The sequence below is a fragment of the Archocentrus centrarchus genome, chromosome 7, assembly GCF_007364275.1.
Source record: "Archocentrus centrarchus isolate MPI-CPG fArcCen1 chromosome 7, fArcCen1, whole genome shotgun sequence".
Classification (NCBI taxonomy): Eukaryota; Metazoa; Chordata; class Actinopteri; order Cichliformes; family Cichlidae; genus Archocentrus; species Archocentrus centrarchus.
Genome location: NC_044352.1, coordinates 18,211,367 through 18,233,669, shown reverse-complemented (window position 1 = coordinate 18,233,669; position 22,303 = coordinate 18,211,367). Strand labels below are relative to the sequence as shown.

General features: G+C 41.0%; 2 protein-coding genes and 1 non-coding gene across 4 annotated transcripts in view; all 3 read left to right on the top strand.

Moving 5' to 3' along the window:
* The window catches only part of camkvl (CaM kinase-like vesicle-associated, like), a 37,983-nt gene extending 34,974 nt beyond the window's left edge, over window positions 1-3,009 (top strand). Inside the window, exon 12 of the mRNA XM_030733243.1 lies at window positions 480-3,009. Within this exon, the coding sequence (XP_030589103.1) occupies window positions 480-1,970 (1,491 nt within the window). The 3' untranslated portion in view covers window positions 1,971-3,009. The remainder of the gene's footprint in view (window positions 1-479) is intronic.
* A 490-nt stretch (window positions 3,010-3,499) lies between these two features.
* uba1 (ubiquitin-like modifier activating enzyme 1) lies at window positions 3,500-22,295 on the top strand. 2 transcript variants are annotated; one of them, XM_030733238.1, is made up of 26 exons: window positions 3,500-3,718; window positions 6,890-7,006; window positions 7,088-7,146; window positions 7,237-7,405; window positions 10,974-11,108; window positions 11,194-11,300; window positions 11,429-11,519; window positions 11,631-11,763; window positions 11,851-11,948; window positions 12,120-12,266; window positions 12,611-12,787; window positions 13,020-13,127; window positions 13,214-13,294; window positions 14,265-14,417; window positions 14,618-14,783; window positions 14,924-15,120; window positions 17,309-17,373; window positions 17,750-17,945; window positions 18,973-19,047; window positions 19,152-19,341; window positions 19,506-19,591; window positions 19,975-20,067; window positions 20,294-20,485; window positions 20,837-20,938; window positions 21,028-21,128; window positions 21,221-22,295. In XM_030733238.1, the coding sequence occupies exons 2-26, from the start codon at window positions 6,890-6,892 to the stop codon at window positions 21,354-21,356; spliced, it is 3,174 nt and encodes a 1,057-aa protein (XP_030589098.1). In that variant the 5' UTR covers window positions 3,500-3,718; the 3' UTR covers window positions 21,357-22,295. The 2 variants fall into 2 exon arrangements, with proteins under 2 accessions (XP_030589098.1, XP_030589099.1); XM_030733239.1 differs by lacking the exon at window positions 3,500-3,718 and adding an exon at window positions 5,179-5,403.
* Window positions 20,572-20,693, top strand: LOC115783845 (small nucleolar RNA U6-53/MBII-28). Its single transcript, XR_004020255.1, has one exon. It is a non-coding gene; the product is annotated as a small nucleolar RNA U6-53/MBII-28 (small nucleolar RNA).
* Window positions 22,296-22,303: the final 8 nt, after the last annotated feature.

The following is a 22,303-nucleotide window of genomic DNA, read 5'->3' as shown; positions in this document are numbered from 1 at the left end:
CCGTTATTAAGCTCACAAATTTGCCCTAACTCCTTCAGTGTCTGTTGATCAGAAGGAATCAGATCAGTGTAACATTTGAGAAGGGGATTTACACACATCTGCTCAATTACCTTTTCCAGTCAGCAAGCACTCAAGGAGTTTCTTGGGGAGAGTGAGACTTGAGATTGATTTAAACCAGGGCACAATATCTCATAGCCTCCTGGCAGTAAACAACTGGCACTAATCTTTCTTCATGTCACACAAATCATATCTCAGCGCTTAGTATGAAGTTGCAAAATCATGGTGTGTTGACAGGCTTTTTGTCAAATGTTTGTTGTTGAAGCTTATTTTTTAAGCTTCTCCATAACCAGCTATGGTATCACAGTTTTTTTAGGGAGGAGAAAGAAGTGAATTTTAACGAAAAATCGAATATATCACAAATCTAATTCTTTTCATTCTTGCCGCCCTTCTCTCGTTTTTCTTCTACTTGTGTTTCACAGAAAGCAATCCGTGTCACCACCTTCATGCAACGGCTGAAGAATTCAGAAGCACTGATTGATAGTTCAGCTGAGGTTCAGGCCAGTGAAGAGGCAGGAGACGGTGAAGGGGGCGTTTCACAGGGAACAAGTGATGAGGGAGACAAAGGGACCAGTGATGGTGGGGTGACATCAAGTAGTGTTTCTTTAGAGGTTACCATTGAGAGTATGCCCTCAGGTTTGGACCAGAATAAAGAGACAGCTAAGGCAGGAGAAAAACAAGAGGAGGTAAAGATTCACGTAAGCCCATCTGTAGGAACTTCCCCGTCAGATATTGAGGACCCTATCTGTCAATCAAATGCAGTCCCCAGATGTGCCCTGGAGCAGCCTGACAAGGTTGGTGCTAAGAAAGGAGCAGGTGATGGAACCAGGAAAATGGCTGCAAATTTGGGTCAGAATAAAGTTGCTCCAGAATTTAAACAGATGCCTGCAGTGAGCCCTGAGGCCTCAAAGCTATTAGACAATTCTTCGGGCATTAATCTTGACAAAAAGCATATATCATCCTCCCCTGATCCCAGCAGCAAACGTAAAATGGCTGCAACGCTTTATGGCCCTTCACACACAGCAACCACTGTTGCATCAGCCTCACCAGTGAAGAGACCAGCCACACAAAGTGAGCATAAGGATGAGACTGACGGAAGCTGGTGTCAGACACAAGTACCTGAAGCAGTGGCAGAGGGGTCAGTGAGGGCACCAGTTGCTCCAGCAGTGGGGCAGGGTACAGGGGTGGATGGAGGACTAGGAGTTAGGCTACGGGGTGATGCTAGTCCAGTAGATAGGCAGGATAGGAATGCCAGAAGAACAGACAGATACAGTGCTGAGTTTAGTATAGCCAGGGCAGGCACTACACCAGGACAGGCTTGTTATGCGATTGGCAGCTCTGCTAGTTTAGGCCGCCATGCCACACCATACAATCCAGAGGTTGGGGCTGTGGGAATGGGGATGGCTGGAAGCTATGGGAGTCCATACAGTTCCCTGTATACGAGTGGAGGAGGGGTAGGGAGATATGGAACAGGGCTACCGCACAGTGGGGGGAGCAGCACTTCAAGTGACTGGCAAATGGACAGTGTGATCGAGCAGATAGAAAAGCAAATGGCTGCAGTGCTGGAGAAAATTGAGGGAGACATGCCCTCACTCCTAGAGCAAATCAGTGACTGTCCTGCTGAGCAACCTCGAGCCAGGAGCACGCATGCCTCTCCTGCCACCTCTCGTGCACGCCCCTCACAGCGGTCCACAGCTACAGCCACTGTCACTCCTCCACCACTTCCTACCTCTCCCAGACCTGCGTTACCATCTCTCCCTCGCATTAGTATTCCTCCTCCTGCCTATCCCCCACCATCTCCACCAACAGAAGCCTCACCCCAGCCTATGGGAGAGCAGGAAGACAGGGATGGACACGGGGCTCCTGCTCATTCCAGCCAGTCACCAAGACCTGGAATAGGCAGGGGACTATGAGGCAGGTGTGCATGATGCAATACACAAAGGCAAAATACCTGGAACACTGTATTTATAGTTAAACTTGAGGATTTATTGACTGTCTCACCAAGAAGGACTGCCTAATTGTGCCCAAAAAGAGAAGTTACTATGGTATTGTTTGGTTTGACTGTGCATTCATAGCAGATGACTCTATTTCCCTGACATTCAAATACTCACTGGAGTTTAGAGAGATTCGAGTACTACACCATTCTGTATGACAGCTGCATAGACCAAGATCTCAAACCCTTGTTATCCTGAATCCAGATTGTGTGCCTAAATGTTTACCACACAACCACCTCGTATGGAAATCCAAGCACTCAGCACAATTAGCAAATTATAAACCTACACAAATAAGGACAGTGTGGTACAATTCTCAACTAATAGTGAAAGAAAACGTGTAAATAAAGCATTATTCCCTAAAAACTGTAAATACACACACACAAAAATAGGTACCTAATTCTTATTTTTCTCCCATGCTGTGGACATCCTCATATCCAAAGTGACATTTACTTTTTTGCAGAGCAGCTCATCCAATGATTTTTTTTCTTACTTTGTATTTGCGTGGCTATTTAATCTGGTGTGATGCTTGAAGTCACAAAGTTGTATAGAAATATGTTAAATTGAACTGATAAAGCCATTCCACTGGCTGCAGGAAATTAAAATTTGTCTCATTAAACAATAAAATTTAAACTTGAACTGTCACACAGTCTTATGAGTTGTTTCACATCTATCAGAGACCTGTGGAAAAAGATACTGTATAAAGGCTTTGCAATAAGACAAAAACACATACATTTTCACTCCTTGTTCCAAAGTTCTCCAGAAAATTTGTTTTCATTTTCTCCAGTTTTGTCAGCACATTCATTTGGTATTGTCAACTGGACTGTCCTGCCAATTTTATCCTTTTTATCATAAATATGTTCCTCTGAGTTTTCTTCTGCTATTGGGTGTATGTAATGCCAGGTTTTGTGATTTTCTCCTGAACAAGTCTAGATCTCCACTATTCTGTCCCTATGTAAAATGTGCGCTGTTTGCAAGTCTTTCAATAAAAGTTAAAAAAAAAATATATATATATATATATTGAGTTATTTCACTTCTTAAAATATTTTGAACCCGAGCGGATCACGCTTCAAAAAACATTCTAGAATTATTTCATTTATTTTTTAAGTGCTCAATAAACAGTTATCCAGTAGGCAAATTTCTGACAGGGGTTCTATTATGTTATCACACATGCCTACAAGTCCCATAAGGCACTGCTGGCACTTCGGGTTAGTCCATGCTTATAAGGGTACGGGGGTGATAAAAGTATCCTTGTTTCTGAACTGTTAACTTACAACTAAACCACAAAGCAGCGTAATATTGAATACGCTTCGTCTTGTAGATTGGGCAGCATGAGCGTTAACGATGAATTAAAGTCGACAGAGAACACAATTCATTTACGCTCATTTTTGATAAACCCCAAGAGCCGGAATGATGGTCGTGTCTGTAACGTGCACATGTTGCTGCTTTGCTTTGCTTTCAACTGAAACAGAGTGAGGGGAAACGGTTTAGGAACAGCCGGACAGGCAGCCGTCCAGCGGAAAAAACTCACAGAGCCCGCCACCGTGACACACTTTTCACTTTGCAGTCAGTGGCGGTGTTGAGTTGTCAGCTTGTTTGTTTGTTTATTCTTTGCTCAAACAGAAGCCGATTTTAATACTACAGATCAGGCCGAGTAAATATCGGATGTGGTAAGTTCTGCACACTTGTGTAAGCTCTCGCCTTGGTGATGTTAGCCCCAGCTAGTTGGCTAATGTTAGCTAGTTAGCTAACATAGCGGCACAAGAAGGGGAAAAAGTCGCTGGGTGGCTAGATAGCTTGAACGCTAGCTGCACACAAGCTAACAACTACGCAGTCTTTTGATGTGCATTATCGGTAGTCGTTAACGTTAGTTGCCGACGGCTGAGTGAACCATTTCGGCTCCTTGCTCCGCTAACGGTAGCTAACGAAGCACTGACACGTAACTATTAACGGTAAATTAGCGTTTGCACGTTTTATGTGCACGAGGGTGCTGTGGAATTAATGTTAGGTGATAAATGGCATTAACGGTAGCTAGAAGGCTAGTTGCTTCAACCATCAGATGGATATTACGTTGAAAGACGGACACAAGCTAACTGGCATCATAAACGTACATGCTGGCAGTATTTTTTTTTCTTGTATATGGATTTGTGTGTAGGGTTCCCGTTTCGATAGCACGTTTATCGGCGTTATCACAGGAACGTCACGTTGGCTAGTTTCTCTATTTAGCTTGTTAAGTTAGGCAGCCTATTATTCACACATTAGTGATGTGATATATGTATCAGCTCAAAGGGAATGGTGGAAATAGGTTCTTTATCATTTTCTAGTTGGAAGATTAGAATAGGGGGTCCCCTCGACATGTGTACCCGAGAATATGCGGCCCACTCTTTTTTTTTTCTTTTTTTTTCCTGGGCCTTTGTCATTTGCCAGGCACCCCCTCCCCCAATACTCTTCTGCAAGGAATGCTCACCCCTAACCTCAGTGTGACTGAGGGCCCAGACGCTCAGCATCACTTTAGCTCACAAGGAGCGCACCTAACCTTTTACCTGTCTCGGCGCTATCAAACTTGACTAGTGATGATGATTGCAGAATTCAGAAAATAATCAAAACAATCGGTGTGCTAAGTGGAACATACCAAATTGCGTTCTTGTGAGTATAACCAATTCGGTTACATCGTAAAATATGCTCTTTCTGATTGTGCATTGTTGCAAGTTTGGTGTCAGCATTGTTTATGGAGTTCACATCGAGACGCCAGCTTTTTGCTAACCTGCCTCTGAAACAAAGGTTGCTGTTATTGATGAGTTTCATTCAGCACCGGGAGGAATAATTCATTCATGCAGTGGTCTCTAGTCAGATCCGGAGCTCTTTTTTTTTTCTTTCTTTCTTTAATTTTTTTTTTAAGAACGTGTCTTTTCAGTGGATTGTTGGAGGTCCTGCAGTTCATTGTACAGTAAGATACTTGGCATGCATCCTCTCGTAGCGAGGGCGGGATTAACGCGTGTTGGCTTGGGTTTTAAGAGCCAATGAACTGGGGGCCTGGCTGAGCAGCGTGCATGCAGCCACCCTTTCCTGTTGAATATTTCAGCCCCTGCGTCACAGCTCCTCCGCCCCTTTCTCCCCATCTGCCATTTTGGTTTTGTTCCTGTCTGCAGTCGCAAAGCCAGCAGCGCAATTACATAGGAGAGACTCGGCACAACGACATAGTGACTCGACAATATAGTGCAGACCATCCCAATCCCGCACCGCGCTTCTTTTCTCTGTACAAATCGTCGAATATAAAATCAGCGTTATTACTGACAGCTACACACAGCAGGAGAGGAGCGGGTTCGCATTGGGAAGGGACCGAGAAGGATTATTGGTAAGGAAAAAGAAATCAATGGAGCACGAGTGTAGTGGTTTGGCTTGTATTCGCAAAAATGCTTATTTTAAGCGATCGAGTTAAATTGTGTTTTTTTAGGTGCTTAGACAATAACCAATATCCATGTAGAAGCTGTGGTAGTCGCCTGTCAAACCCGTTGGTCTCCAGTGCGAGCAGGTCGGTTGGAGTGTAGCCACAGCTGCTAGCTTGTAAAATTGTGTTCCGCACTGAGGGTAATACAGGCCTAGGCCGAGCTGCTAATGGATAAGCTGACAGGCTGGTGTTTTCTTGCCTCTAAGTTATTAATGTTTAGACTCTGTCCACTTGCCAAATCACTTAACTGATTAGTAGCACGGTACCTTTCTAATCTGTTTTCCATTGGTGCTGTTGCTTGACAGTTGATTTATGTTTTTCACATACTGAGATTTATGAATCGACTACCAGCTAACGTTTAGGATTGGCGAACTACAGTAACAGCCGGGAGGCTTTGCTGTATCATGCCGGACGCCTTCATTTTCAATTTTGACGAGCGCGACCTTTCAGTTTACGGTGAAATGAAAGCTATTTTAACTGCCTACTTTTGAAAATCTGCCCAACCTTTACAACTAGAAGTAGTGGATATGGTTATAAACTGATACGTGTACCTTGGGAAATGCAAGGAAGTTAGAGCTGCATTGGATGCGGAAATTGTGCCCGATTTTTTTTTTTCTCTTCTTCTTTGCTGTGCAGACAGAATGTTCAAAAATACTGCGGCCGTTTCTTATTACAGAATGACGAGATTTATCGCGGTTATTGCGTTAAGCAAAATTAATTTATCTAAAAAAATAAGCATACATTATTATGGGTGTTTATTGCAGTCTTTTAATATCTCCGTTCACAACTTAGTTGCAGCACAGCATGGTCCTTGTGTCGGCACCTGCCAGCCATTGTGTGGTATTGCTCACTTTACCGCAGTGAACTTTTAATGATTCAGCTCTTTTTGTTGAAACGATTTTGGCTGTCCATAAATACCAGAAAAATAAACAATAGAAGTATCTAAACAAACCGGTGCTGTCTCTGAGCATGAAAGAACCGGTAATGCAATTCATGTCTCTTCCCAGGCTCAGTTCGTTTTCTAGCAGATTTGTTTTTGGCCTGCAGCCAGCCCAGCTGCTCTCTAGACTAAAAATCCTCTCTTCAAAGTGAGGGGGACTGGGTAGCATTTAGTTTGTATACTTATTATAATGGAACCATAGCAGTCAATTATAAAATTACAACAGTTTATATAAATTTGAATAGGTTGTCTTCTGATAGCATTCATGAAATTCAAGCCTGTTGACAGGCCACTGTATTATTATTTTTTTTTTTTAATTGATGTAAACTGCCATTTTTGTGTTCTGTATTTATTGCAAATGAATAGAAATGGTATAAGCCAGATATTAAGTGGCAACAATGCATGTGCTTGCATGACATGTTAAATTTTTTTACGATGGTGGGTAATGTACAGATGTCCAGCTCGCCGCTGTCCAAGAAGCGTCGCTTGACAGGAACAGAGACGAAGACGGGATCCCACTGCTCCTCCTCTAACTCTGTCAGAACTGATCTGTCCCACACACCTGCCAACGTAAGTGCAAACACATCTGCTTTATAGAGTGAGTAGAACTTGTAACATAAACTGATTGCACGTCATGTTGTCTCTTTCCAGGGCATGGCTAAGAATGGCAATGATGCTGAGATTGATGAAGGCCTGTACTCCAGACAGCTGTAAGCGTTTTCAATGTAGGACTTTACCATTATTGGGCGTGACATCTACCAATACCTAATGGCACCAATGGTTTTTATCTCATTATTTAGTTACGTACTAGGCCATGAAGCTATGAAGCGCATGCAGAACTCCAGTGTTCTCATCTCTGGTATGAGAGGTCTTGGAGTTGAGATTGCCAAGAATGTCATCTTGGGAGGAGTTAGAAGTGTCACTATACACGACGAAGGAGTTGCAGAATGGAGAGACCTCTCTTCCCAGGTGTGTGGAACCATTGATATTTTAATTTTAATTTCAATTTTTTTTTTTTTTTACAGTAGTTATAAGTTTGAGTTACTCGGGCATTGGTTCACTCGGGAATTGCAGTTTATTCTGGATTCATCTGTTGTCTTTGATTCAAATGTGCACTGTCGCTTTAGCTGTTGAGTTATGTGTTGTGCTGTATTGCTGGCATCTAGAGAGTACTACAGCCACCCCCACCCTTGGTTAACCAACAGCTGACCCAGATTTATCAGTGGGTGGCCTCTTCCTAGGTTCATAATCATCTACAGCCAAAGTCTGTTATAGCACACTATTACAGTGGATGATAGGAAGATTGTTTGGATTTATCAGTTAAAAATCTTTTAGCCTGGTATGTCTAGGCAAACTATATAATTGCATGAATAGATTCCTCAGGTATTAACTTGAGACCTTTTCTGATGATACAGAAGTATCACTCTGGTTAGATACATGTTAGCTCTATCTCTGCTCTTCCAATTAAAGTTTAACCTTTGGCTTTCAAACATTTGTTTCCGTGATACCTTGTTATTCAAAGTGAATTAAATGGCTTGTGTACATTCGTCATGTACTTGACATGTCAGCCTTCCTTTTACAGGAAGTGGCCTTCAAATCAGCCATTGAATGTCAGGTTTTCTTTCGAACTTTCCAAATTCCAGTCTCACTGACTAGCCATATTTTCTGCTGTAATGTTTTAAAATGGTGCATGTCAAAGTCCTGTAGGTATATGAATCTGAACAGCAGTGTTTTTATTATAATTGTCAGGAAGCAAACTAACTTTCTCCTCTCCTTTATTGCCCATTTTAATGCTCCTTATAGCAGTTTACTTATTTAAAACATAAATAGGTGTGAGTGATACAGTGGCATTTTCCATCCTTCCTTACCAGGGAGCTCCTGTCATTGATGACACACTTCCTAATTTGAAGTGTGAATCTATTGAAACAAGGTGCTAGCAGCAGCTCTATGGTGCAATAGTAGTGATACGGCAAATGTAAGAGGGGGGAAAAAATTAGCCTAGGTAGTGTTTTTCCTGGAAAATTTAAACCCTAGCATAAACACCTGCTTAACACATTAGTTTAACAATAAATAAAGTAACTTAACTTTCTGTCTTCATGAGTCTGCACAGTTTTGTCACATAATAATACAACATCACAGGTAGATGTTATTTTTCAGTATCTTGGGTCGAGCTTTTTTAACTAGCAGCTTCAAGCCCTCCTTTATCCCCCCCCCAAGTAACCGCATCAGTAATTTCCATAAACCGTTTGCTCAAGCGTCACTTGGTAATTTGTTTACATTTGGGCTGCACTGCTGGTACCCTTTCCTAGCACCTTCATAGCCCAGTGCTTTTGCCTTAATTGGCAAACAAGTCTGTTTCCACCTTTAGCAGGACCAGTTTTTTTTTTTTGCATATTTTGCCAAGTACTGTGCTTTGTTGGTTATTGAAGTATGTCCCTTTTTAGGTACTAAACCATCAGAGGCTGGCACAGCTCTTGCTCTCAGACATGCCCAGACTTGTCTTGTCATTGCACGCACTAGGGAACATAAATGAATGATGTTGCGATATGACATTTTTATATGATGTAAAAATTTATACCGGCTAGAGCTGGGCGATATGGACCAATATTTTTTAGCTGAATGGCGATATACAATATATATCTTGATTTTTTTTTTTTTTTTTTTTTTTTTTTTTTTTTTTTTTTTTTCTTTCCCCAAAAGGTATAAACAAAAAGGCACTAATGAGTCAAAGCTACACATCCCAAATGTCACACAGGCACTTTTATTAACATTCAGCTGTAGATGTAGATGAGAAATTGCTCAAAAATAAACTGTCATATTTAAATAATAGTGCTCCTCAAATAAATTACTGCTTTTTTCCCCTCTATAAAGAAAAAACTCACAGCTGTGCTATTAAAATTAAACAGAAAAGATACAGAGCCAACTAGCAAAAGGCTGACGTATTCTTTAAAAAGCCAGTCTGGTGAAGTCTACTTCACTGGAAAGTGCTTCCTCCTGTGTGTACTCCTGTACATCTAGTACGCTGTCCAAATAACAAAACATGTAAACAGACTGAACAAAATGCAGTCAGCAGGGTTCTAGCAAGCTCAGTAAATCCATAGACATATGCGCTGATGTATCACAGCAGCGGGCCCACCCGCTCAATGTAGCATCTGCAAGCACACGAAGAAGACCCACTTGCGCGATTAAGGTCACGTGCATTACGGTACAAACCAGTTTCTGCTATGGAGTTGCAGTATAGCGGCCCTCTTACCTGCAGCCAGGGACTCTTGGTGGTCCGGGTGATGTCAAAGCACAGGAACAGTCGCAGTATGAAGGCTGTATGTACACAGAACACGGTGACAGCGGAGGATTTCAGGTTTCCAAAACTCTCCATAAGTTGTCGACGTCACCGGAAAAAAGTTGCTAAATTTGTCATTAGTTGCTTTTTGGAGGAAAAAAGTTGCCAGTGTGGTCTGAAAACCTAGTGATAAATTTGCTAAGATGGCAACACTGCCATGCTGTCACTTCAGGTATAATTAATGGGTGAAGCAGTGAGGGAGAGAGGTGGGACACTGTGAAGCTGCGCAGAGACAAACTGGGAGAAAAGAAAGGTGAACTGGTGGATCTACAAGTATGATTTTACTATAGACTATATCAATGTAAACTATATTGTCTCATATCACATGTATCGATATTTCTTAAAAACTCGATGTATCTCCCAGCCCTAATACCGGCATTATTGTGGATGATGTATGGTACAGCCCCAGTTATAAATTTGCAGGGCAGCTTAAGTGCATAAGGTACATATTTGCATTGTACATTTCTGAGTTTAAATTATGCAAATGTGTCCAAAAACAGAAATCTGGAAAAAGGTAAAGGGTTAATTTGGCTTTAAAGAGGCACTTATCGATGATGTGTTCACATAATAGATCAAAGTGCTGAGGCCAGATGGATATTCTGGGAATATTTTACTTCTAGCCTGTTTTTGTTTTATTATAAGCAAACTCTGATTTGTTGTCTGGGCTGAAAGTTCACGTTAGTTTAGTGCAAACAACCCAACCAATAACATTTGACAGTATATTAGTCTGAAATTTATTTAATTTTTATTCTTTCTGGTTGGAAAGCAAAGGGAGCAAGCAGAGCTTTAAAGCAAATCTGTGATTGTTTTATTTGCACGAATATAAAATAAACAAATACAATTCATCTCCTATGGATAACAAGCAACAGGCCGCAGAATGCAGGTAGTTTACCATAATCAGTCAAAAGGCATTTAATGTATAGTCTGTGTCCTCTAGGACAGATTGTTAAATGGTCCCACAGTAATTGCCCCAGAATGTTCTTGTTGAAGTCACGTGATGTTTGCACCTGTATAAATTGCCTTCTAATACTGCACCTGGTGGTTCTCTATGCTCTCTGAACCTTAAGAGAATATACACATAAATGTGTAAAGTTCACACTGACCCACTGTTGGTCACCAGAATATTACTTAATGTCATGTTTGACTCTGGTAGTGGCAAATTTCTTAATGACAGCATGAATATTTCTGTGTGGTCAGTTTTACCTTCGGGAGGAGGACCTGGGGAAGAACAGGGCAGAAGTGAGTCAGCCCCGTCTGGCTGAACTGAACAGCTATGTTCCTGTGACTGCTTACACTGGACCACTCACTGAAGACTACTTGACCAAGTTCCAGGTATAAATTCAGTAGCAGAAAAGTCCTCAGTCATTTCAGCATTTAGGGAAGGGAGGTTTTAAATGTGTCTTACTTTGAAACATAGGTGGTAGTGCTGACTAACGCGACTCTGGATGAGCAGCAAAATCTAGGAGAGCTCTGCCACGGCAAGGGGATCAAGCTAATTGTTGCAGACACTCGTGGTCTGTTTGGGTAAGATTCAGATCTGAGGTCACAAAGTTTATTTCCTGTTTTTAAATTTCATTGTATTGTGCAATGACAATAAAGATGTTATCTGTCAGCATCTAACATTTCTGTGCTTTATAATTTCTTTTTTGTAGTCAACTTTTCTGTGACTTTGGAGAGGAGATGATAGTGTATGACACCAATGGAGAACAGCCGCTGAGTGCCATGATTTCCATGATCACCAAGGTTAGTTCTTTCATCTCTCCCTGAATTTATTTTTTTTCTTTCTGCTTTTAGGAATAAGATAAAGCTTTGTGATAGCTGTGACTGAAGAGTTGCACATTTTGATTTCTCCAGGACAGTTCAGGGGTCGTGACATGTCTGGATGAGGCCCGCCATGGCTTTGAGAGTGGAGATTATGTCACTTTTACTGAGATTCAGGGTATGACTGAGCTCAATGGCTGCAAGCCTGTTGAAATTAAAGTTCTTGGTAAGAACCCTTTTCTCCAAATGAATATGTTTTTGTTAGTCTGCTTATGAGTTTACACACTTACATGACGCCCTGTCTTTTAACTAGGTCCATACACCTTCAGCATCTGTGACACAAGTGGATTTACAGATTACATAAGAGGAGGAATAGTCTCCCAGGTTAAAATGCCCAAGAAGATCAGTTTTGTAAGTGGTTGCCCTTGTTTACGCTAAAATCAGTGTTACTAATTTTTCACAAATCATAGTGTGTATTCTCAGCGTAATTCCAACAAACCGTATCATCTGGTATTGCTGTCACCATTGGAAATTTTTAATGCTGAGCCCAACTTCACTGCCTTGCATTTCTTTCCTGTTCAGAAATCCTTCTCCTCCTCGATGGCTGAGCCTGAGTTCCTGATGACAGACTTTGCCAAGTTGGAGAGTCCAGGACAGCAGCACCTGGGCTTCCAAGCTATTCATGCCTTCCAGAAGAAACACAGCCATCTTCCAGCTCCTTGGAGCCAGGTATATATCACTCATGATGGTGGGAATTTTATGTTAATTGAGAAATCAGTTGCTTCAGTATAATTGTGGATACAGTCAGTTCTTGAATATTTGTCTACCTCATTTGATGTGTACACAAATTTGGGACTAATAACCCTGTTTCTTTCTTTTGTTTTTTTTTAATGCATTTTTTTTTTTTGTTAATATATTTTTTTGTTTTTTAAAGAGGGAACCACTGTCATTAAATGCATCAGTTAAAATAATTGTCCAATTTTACACACAAAAAACTGCAACAGAGCAAAATAAAATCAGTTCATAGTTCATATTTTGTAACATGATTAACCTGTGAGCTGTGTGCATTCCAGGCTGACAGCGAAGAGCTATTGGCATTGGCCAAAGAGGTGAACTCTGCACAGACGGGGTCAGCTAAAGTGGAACAGCTGGATGAAGCTCTTATCAAAAAGATGTCATATGTTGCTGCTGGTGACCTGGCCCCTGTCAATGCCTTCATTGGAGGGCTGGCTGCGCAGGAAGTGATGAAGGTCAGTGAAAAACTGTGTGCAAACTGAAGATGAAAGCCTTGTCCTACAATATTTACTGCAGTTGTGCTTTATATAAAAAATATATAGTTCTTTAACTATAAGTCAGTGAAATGGCTTATCAGTTCTTGTGAGGAGGTTACTGCTGTGTATGATTAGACATGTTTTGACATGGAGAAATTTTTATTGATGTAAGAATGATTTTCTGTATTTCACATGCTCTTTGTTCTTTTAGGCATGCACAGGAAAATTTCTGCCTATAATGCAGTGGCTGTACTTTGATGCCCTGGAGTGCTTGGCTGAAGAGGAAGGATTCATGCTCACAGAGGAAGAGTGCGCTCCTGTAGGTGTTCAAAGCATATTAAAAACACTCATTCTGAATGTAGATGATGGTGCTAAACTTGTTGTATACCTCTATTTTTCTCCAAGAGAAACTGTCGATATGATGGACAGATTGCAGTGTTTGGCACCAAGCTGCAGGATTTGCTTGCCAAACAGCGCTACTTCTTGGTGAGTGTGCCAGTGTAAAAATTCAATCACCTTCTCTAATGTCCTGTTGCTAAGAAGTTTATCCATATTTTGTGCAAAAAACAAAAACTAGTGATAACTTTTTTCTATTTTAAAATACCATATGAGCTAGATCCTGATGTGTAGTATTCTTTGGTTCCATAAACCTGTATTCTTCAAAGAGCCTCAGTGGCATGCTAGGGGGAATGTTTCTTTTTTACTAGATAAATGGGACAGTGTGTTTTTGTTTGTCTGGTTTGGTTTTTGTTTTATTTAAATTAAATCATTTCTCTCACAGTGACCAAGAATGCTGGCACATTTTTAACACATTAGTTATTTACTGTTCTAGATGATTCTTTTTATTTATTTATTTGTCCACCAACATTAACAATTATTTAGCAGTCTCATGGTGGTAGATGTACCTCAGCTGTTAGCTTTGTCTCGCAACAATTAGCACAATAGTGTAATGACAGTGCTATGTTAATTGGGTGCCACCTACCATGTCTCAGGCCTTGTTTACACGAAACGGTTTCAAAATGAAAATGGCAAAGTTTTGATGCATTTCGGCTTCCCGCTTACACAAGAACAGAGTGAAAAGGATACTTTTTGGAAATGGGGGCACTCGCACATGCACACTGTGGTTGTGGCTCCTATATCCACACTGCCAACTGGTGGCCTGGTAATAGGAACTGCAGTTTTTTGTGTTTCTGTGTAAACGGAGATTGTTTCTGAAACGTCTCTGTGTAAATGCGTCACTTTTCGGAAACAACAACAGCAAAACAGGGGCCTCAGTGCATGCCAAAGCTGCTGGGGTTAACGTTTCTGGTGGAAACCCTGCAAACACTGTCAGAGTTTCCCATTTACAGTGGCATTTCTCTAACATTGACAACATGTAGTAATGGTGTAACTGAAAGGTTGGAACATATGTAACACCCTTTATAGTTTAATTACAGGAGCTCTTTAATCCTTCCAGGTTGGGGCTGGTGCCATTGGCTGTGAGTTGTTGAAAAACTTTGCCATGATTGGACTGGCTACTGGAGAGGGAGAGGTCATTGTGACTGACATGGATACCATAGAGAAATCTAACCTCAACAGGCAGTTCCTCTTCAGACCCTGGGATGTTACGGTCTGTATCGCCATCTTTACTCAACCTTTTTTGTTTAATGATCTGAAAGTGAATATTTTTGTGCATGTAAAACAGAAAATATTAGCATAATGGACAGCTTTGACCTCTGTACAAAATGTCTACTTTCATCTTTGTGTGTTCTTGTGGTCACTTGTGATTATGGTATTGGTGATTGATTGTTAATGTTTGTGTGTTAACAGAAAATGAAGAGTGACACAGCTGCTGCTGCAGTGAAACAGATGAACCCGTCCATCAAGATCACAGGTCACCAGAACCGAGTGGGCCCCGACACAGAGAGGATTTATGATGACGACTTTTTTGAAAGCCTTGATGGAGTTGCCAATGCACTTGACAACGTTGATGCACGTAAGATGAAATTTGAGTTAAGCTGTTCAGAATAACTGCCAAACGGTTTAATGACTTAATATGTTTTTTTGTTTGTTTTTTTTAAATTACACATTCAGTATTTCAGTGTGTTATGCTTTGCCTTTTACCCTAACATTCAGGTATGTATATGGATCGGAGGTGTGTCTACTACCGTAAACCTTTACTGGAGTCAGGCACTCTTGGTACCAAAGGCAATGTCCAGGTTGTGATCCCTTTCCTCACTGAGTCCTACAGCTCCAGTCAAGACCCACCTGAGAAGTCCATCCCAATCTGCACCCTCAAGAACTTCCCAAATGCCATTGAACACACATTGCAGGTCAGTAGAATACACACAGGATAAGGATGGGCTTTGCTAGGTAGTAATAAACCTGACATAAACAGGTGAACAGCTTCCAGGGTTTATTTGGCATAAATGCACAACACAACAGCTTTGAGCCTGTTGTGGTTTTTATTTATTTTTTTAAGAAGTGCAAACTTCAGCAATAACTTGTTTGTTGAATAAAGTTACCCCAGTGTCATTACAGCACACTTCATTCTTTAAAGTTTCAACTCTTACATAATACCTTATCCACATAATGGCTACATGCAAGTTAAAAGTAATTGAAACTGCAGTTTGCACATAACAAAAATAGACACGTCCCTGAATACTAATATTCAGTTCACTTCATTGTTGCTATTTTAACAGCTTTGTCGCTAGGTTTTGCAAGTTTCATTCCGAACTGGAAAAAGTGTATCCACAGTATTACTGACTTCGCGCCATTACCCATAATTCATAGCGGAAGCCGGTAGTTTACTTCCGTTTGCGCTGTTTACGGTTGTGGGCTTACACACTTGCCTTCATTTAAACATTTTGACACTGCAGTTTCTTTTGCCTGGCCTAAATGGTACCATATCGAAGGTGGATACATTGCAAGGATGTTTTAAAAAGCAGCGAGGACAATTCGGTAACAGTGCCTCACCCGTCGCTTGTGAAATTGAAATGAAATTATGGCCCAAAGTCAGCTACATCGACATAATCAGTTACCTTTTTTCCGAAGGTGTTGATGGCGAGGAATCACATAATTATAAGAGCACCAGATTACCTTCAAAGCAATAAAATCAATAAAGTAATGCTGAACAAACAAGGCAACGTTTTCCTTAAAGCAGCTGTAGAGCCGAGCCAGAGCATCGGCCAAGCTAAGCACTTAGCATGGGTCATGCTAAGGGAAGTGGAGTGGTGGAGACAGTCAGCTGTTTCTGTATCACCGATTAGGGAAATCATGTAGTGATGCGGCAGCTATTCTGTGGAAGGTATATCACTTATCTGGATATCAGAAGGTTTAGATCACTGAAACAGAAACACTGGACTGGCTGAAGGCTGTGATCGGGGAGACACGCAGCTGTCATCTCGCTAACTGCTACGTGTTTACATGTGGAAGGCATGCATTGTTAAAGCTTTGTGTAGGCTGTAGTGTCACACTATAAATAAAATAACGTAAAAAAAAATAAGAGGCTGTACATTAAAGGAAAACTTAAAACATACGGAAAAAATACAGTAATAGGATGTGCAACTGGGTAGTATAATTTGGGGGAGAAAGAGCAAATTTACGGAATAAAATGATTTGAAAAAATGTACAGACTGATGTAGTGACAACCGACAACAGCACAAGTTGAACCTGAGCTCATGTTCCAACTAATAAAGCCACCTGTTACAGCACAAAGTAACCGAATTTTGTCATTAACTCTGGCTCTGACTTTGGGTAATCTGAAGTATAAAACCGTACGGCGGAAGTAGCAGTCTGTCATGGCAGCCTACGTACGCTCTTCCCGGAAACCTGTGGATAGGCTGTATTGTCAGGCTTCCCCTCCCACTTCATTCTCTCAGTAAACAACAGCATTCTGAGTGAGGCTGTCAACCATGTGTGGGGAAACTAGATTTTTTTTTCTCCAAGAGTTAGAATTTTATTTGTAAATGTATCTAGAATCAATGTGTACAGAAGTTATCTTTAACTTGTATGTGATTTTTATTTATGTTCAGACATTGGTATTATTAAAAAATAAATAAAAACCTTTGGCTGATTTCAATCCAGAGATAGAAAGCCACACAATAGTATTTGGAACAGCCCTGCAAAAAAATCTGTAATTCAGTCTCATTTTAAAAGGCTCCACACAGTGAACTATCTCTGCAATTCATGTGCCTTGTTTTTGTGCTATTGATCAATAGTTTTTTTTAATTATTCCGTTGCCGATGACAAACACGAAGTTTCCAAGAATTTGTGTGTGTGTGTGTGTGTGTGTGTGTGTGTGTGTGTGTGTGTGTGTGTGTGTGTGTGTGCGCGTGTGTGTGTGTGTGTGTGTGTGTGCGCGCGTGTGTGTGTGCGCGCGTGTGTGTGTGCGCGCGCGTGTGTGTGTGTGCGCGTGTGTGTGCGTGCGTGTGTGTAACTACCATGAAATGAAATGAAAAATTTTCTGACTATGCTGTACTTGTGTTACTGAACTGCTGTCTGTGTATTTCTTCTGTTTAGTGGGCCCGTGATGAGTTTGAGGGACTGTTCAAACAGCCACCGGAGAATGCTATGCAGTACCTTACGTATGTTGCCTTTTCTTGGTATTCCAACATAATCATTCGCCATCACTATACTATTCATCATAAAAATTTTACTGGCAAAATTACTTTGCATTAATTAGTGCAAATTTCATCACAGTCTCTTAACTGTCTGTGGATTGTTGTTAATTCAGTGCTTTCAAAAATGTGACTTTTGACTGTGAATCAGTGTGTAAATGTCATAGCTCCTCCCTCAGTTCTCAAGGTGTTATTATTGAGCTGTATTCTAATAGACTGCAATACAAACCCCATGCTCAAAATAATTCTTAAATTCAGCTTGCTGAGTAAATGGTTTAAACAAAGATGACAGCTCTTCCCATTGCTGAAACTAGTTGAGGTGTATGATTTTTCCTTCTTGCAGAGATCCTAAGTTCATGGAGCGTACTCTGAAGCTTCCAGGAGCTCAGCCTGCGGAGGTGCTAGAGGCTGTTTATAAGAGTCTTGCCACAGATTGCCCCCGAAACTGGGCTGACTGTGTAGCTTGGGCTCGCAACCACTGGCAGTGTCAATACAGCAACAACATCCGCCAGCTACTGCACAATTTCCCACCAGATCAGGTACAAAGTGAAGGTGCAACAAGATGGATATCATTTTTCTTCTGTTGTTGTCTGATCTAGGTTTTACAGTTTCATTGCTGCTGTTCGATTCAGCAGCAGGAGAAGTGTTATCATTTTTCAAAGAAATCTTATTGTACAGATTATATTGAAACATGTAGCTTCTGCAGTGGCCCTACATTTAACCTTTTTTTTTTTTTTTTTTTTTTTTTAATGAGGTTAAAGGCGGTTTCACAAGGCCCAAGAATATGTATTTCAAGTTTCTACTCAGCTACCACACAGATCTTGCAAGTGGAGGGCAAAATTCTGAGCAAGTTATGGTAGAGTCAATACTCTGAAAACGAAACGAGAAAAATTGGTACATAAGAGCATCTTTATAGGAAATTCAGTTCTATTAAACTACAGTATATGTGAGCACAGAGTAGGAGAGCAGCTGACAGATGAGTTTAGCTTACAGCACAAAAGCTGACATGAAAACATGGTAAACCATGCTCGGGCCATGATATTAACTTGAAAGTATCTGAAATGTCTGATAGTAGATAATTGTTTTAATAAGACACAAAGCATTGTCATGATTATGGGACCTTTTTTATAAGGATTTTGCAAAATATTTTACACCCTGGTGAGAACAGGGCTCTCCAGACTTCCTGTGAACTAATCTGTCAAAGATATTTTTGCTTTGTGGACGTTTGTGATGCACCTCATTTCCCCTGAAAAGCCATTTATAGATGGTGGGTTAACATGAGAAAACAGCAAAAATGACATTTTGAAATGTTGGGTGACTCAAACGTCAGTTTAATGTGCTGCAAATGTAATGTTTGTCTGGCTGCTCAGTGAGCAATACTGTGAACCACAAAACCCTAGTTTACCTCTTTAGTTTCATACCCCCTTTCCTGCCTATTATCTACCATCTGTATTAATAAATACATGCAATTGACAAAAAAACAAAAAAGAAATTACAAAATATCACTTTTTAAAAAGCTTTCAATTATAACACTTTTGAGTAATGCATTTATCGTGTGTCTTTCAGCTCACCAGCTCTGGTGCTCCTTTCTGGTCTGGCCCAAAGCGATGTCCTCACCCCTTAGAATTCAGCACTAGCAATGTAAGTATGCTGCTATCATTTAAGATCTTACCATTACCTAATTGAAGCAGCATCTTCTCCACTAGCCCATCCAGTCTCAAGCTAATGAATATTTATGTTTTCAGGAGCTGCATATGGACTATATTGTGGCAGCAGCCAACCTGTTTGGTCAGACATATGGACTGCAAGGCAGCACTGATCGTGCGGCCGTGGTCAAGATCTTGCAGGAGGTCAAGGTGCCTCCTTTTACGCCACGTTCGGGGGTTAAAATCCACGTCTCTGATCAGGAACTGCAAAATAGCAATTCCTCTGTTGGTATGTCACACATCATTATACTGTAGTTGTGTAATAAAGCATAAATGCATAGAAATATTTTTGGAGATCTTGCATCAGTTAAGACTTGTTTATGACTGGCGCTGAGTCACGTGTCATTGTGGTTGCTTTGACAATAATGTAACCACTGATCTTGTGATATGCAGATGACACCAAACTGGAAGAGCTGAAAACCCTGTTGCCTTCCCCTGAGTCCTTCCAATTCAAACTCAACTCCATTGACTTTGAAAAGGTACACAATCTCCTTTTGTCAGCTTTAATGAAGCCACATAAAATCTTATTTGAATTTATTATAGTTGTCAGTAGCAGAACTGACCTGTGGGTCAGCTTTTGTGTTCACTGTGTGCTTCATATTGGGCTTTTCAATTTTTCAATTAAAAATACAGCCTATGGCTTTGCAGTAAGGCCAATCAGAAGCCTAGTGTTGATGGGATTAATAAGTATTGTCTACCCAGCTTTCAAGGCTAGCCCTGCTAAAATGCCTGTAAGTGGTACGCTGCCACTGCAACTCACTCTAGTGAGAAAATGCCTAACCCACCATTGCATCCCTCCAATAACTTAAGTCAACAGTACTGTTGGTTTGGTTTGTGTAATCACTGGTCCATGTGTTCACAGGATGATGACACCAACTTTCACATGGACTTTATTGTGGCAGCCTCTAACCTGAGAGCAGAGAACTACGACATTCCTCCCACAGACAGACACAAGGTAAGGTTTCAGACCTGGCTGCAGATTCCTAATTATTCCCTGCTGGTGTTCATAATTGGAAAACAGGCCTGCTAATAGTATTCACTGTTTAACAGTAATGAAATAAATGTGACGGTGCATTCTATGAAAATAAAAAAAAATTGAAACTCAGCATCCTAATTTACATTTGATGGATGGATGGGTGGATGTTCTGCATATTTAAGTTATTGAGGTCTTTTTCTTCCAGAGCAAACTGATAGCTGGCAAGATCATTCCTGCTATCGCCACTACCACGGCAGCAGTCGTCGGCCTAGTGTGCTTGGAGCTCTTCAAGATTGTCCAAGGACACAAGAAGCTGGAGTCATACAAAAATGGCTTCATGAACTTGGCTCTGCCTTTCTTTGCCTTCTCTGAGCCCATTGCTGCTCCAAAACACAAGGTAGGCAAATATGTTACCGTTTCAGATTTTAAATGCAGTATGTCTGTGTTGTAGAGAAATATTTAATATTCTGCTATATTGTTAAACTCCTATGATGATCAAGCCATGCTAATACTGATGCACCAGCCAGATGCATTTTGCACTGCCTGGGTGTAAGTGAGTTCAGCTCATCTTCTCACACTGGTGGCATCAGTGTGTGCTGAGGAGAAATGTAAATGTATTTTATTTAATGGCTGCTACCCTATTCTAAGATATTTTTGTAAGAATTGGTAACGGTTATTACTGGGCCTATAACTCTATATGTCTAAAAAAAATATATATATATATTATAATTGGAATCTGTTTTTGCAGTACTATGAAATTGATTGGACGCTGTGGGATCGCTTTGAGGTCACAGGACTGCAGCCCAATGGGGAAGAAATGACACTCCGACAGTTTCTGGATTACTTCAAAGTATGTTGAGCCTGTGTATGTCCCACCCCACTGACATCAGTTTGTTTCTGGCGTACAATTAACCGCTACCTGTTTCTGTTCTGTGTTAGAATGAGCATAAGTTGGAGATCACCATGCTTTCTCAGGGAGTGTCCATGCTGTATTCGTTTTTCATGCCTGCTGCCAAACTTAAAGAGAGACTGGACCTACCGTGAGTACATATGCACACACCCGCTTCTTCATTCCTGTGCTGCATTTTTAATGGTTTTTATTCACTGGTTTGGTTTGGTTTGTGTCCTGCAGGATGACAGAGATTGTGACTAAGGTGTCCAAAAAGAAGCTGGGCAAACATGTGAAAGCCCTGGTGTTTGAGCTATGCTGTAATGACCTTTCAGATGAAGACGTGGAAGTGCCCTATGTCAGATACACCATCCGCTGAGCTCCACAATGAGCCCACCCGCAGGAGGGTGGGAGTTACAGGGGGGAGATGGGGATGGGGGTGTTCTAAGTGAGGAATTGAGGTGGGGATTGGGGGTGCGTGGGTTGATCCAGGTCAGCTTTATTGGATCAATCAGTATTTTTTTAGGCCTGTGGTTTGTGTAAACCTGTGCCTGAGTGTACATAGCCCCAGTAAGCTGACTTAAGAATAACTGTATGTTAAGAATCCAGTTGGTTCTTGGCTGTGGGAACAGGGGTGTCACTGGAGGAAGGGAGCATGTACACTGGACATCCAGATGTTTCTCAAAAGCACCAACCTCCTTGCATAAATTGATAAGCCTTAGTGGTCTCTTGGTACTCCATAGCTGAACTAGTGTCCTGAAAAATCATTACTCTTGTTAGCCTTCACCAGTAATGGAGGGATTTTTTTTTTTTTTTTTTTAAATCCATCCCACCTTCTGCCCTCTGCTATACTTGCTCCCTCCCTCTTCCACCCTCTGTCTCATAGGCACAGTCCCACATTTGTTTCTTTTAAAAAAAAAATATTTTTATTAACACATGCACCTAATTAATATGTAAAAGGTCAGCCCAGAAAACACAAATAAACCCAAGCCTTTCCTGAATGGATATGAGTATCTCTTACCACCTGAATGCCCCTGCCAGTGTGAGGTACCCCTGCACCCTCATAAGTCCACTCTGGCTTTGGAGGGGTTCATGCACATGACATTGGTTTTCTCTTTATATTTTATGTGTTTTTGTTATTTTCTATTTTATTTTTTTTGGGTGGTTGGACAGAGTTTTGGCACACATGTGGTAGATCCTAAACTGTCTTTCTACTTTGTTAACTCCAAATGACTTAACTGTAAGAACAGGGCAATGATGTATCTTGAAACGGGAGCACTTAGTGTGATAGTGAATAAACATGTAAAAACATACCAAAGATTGTGT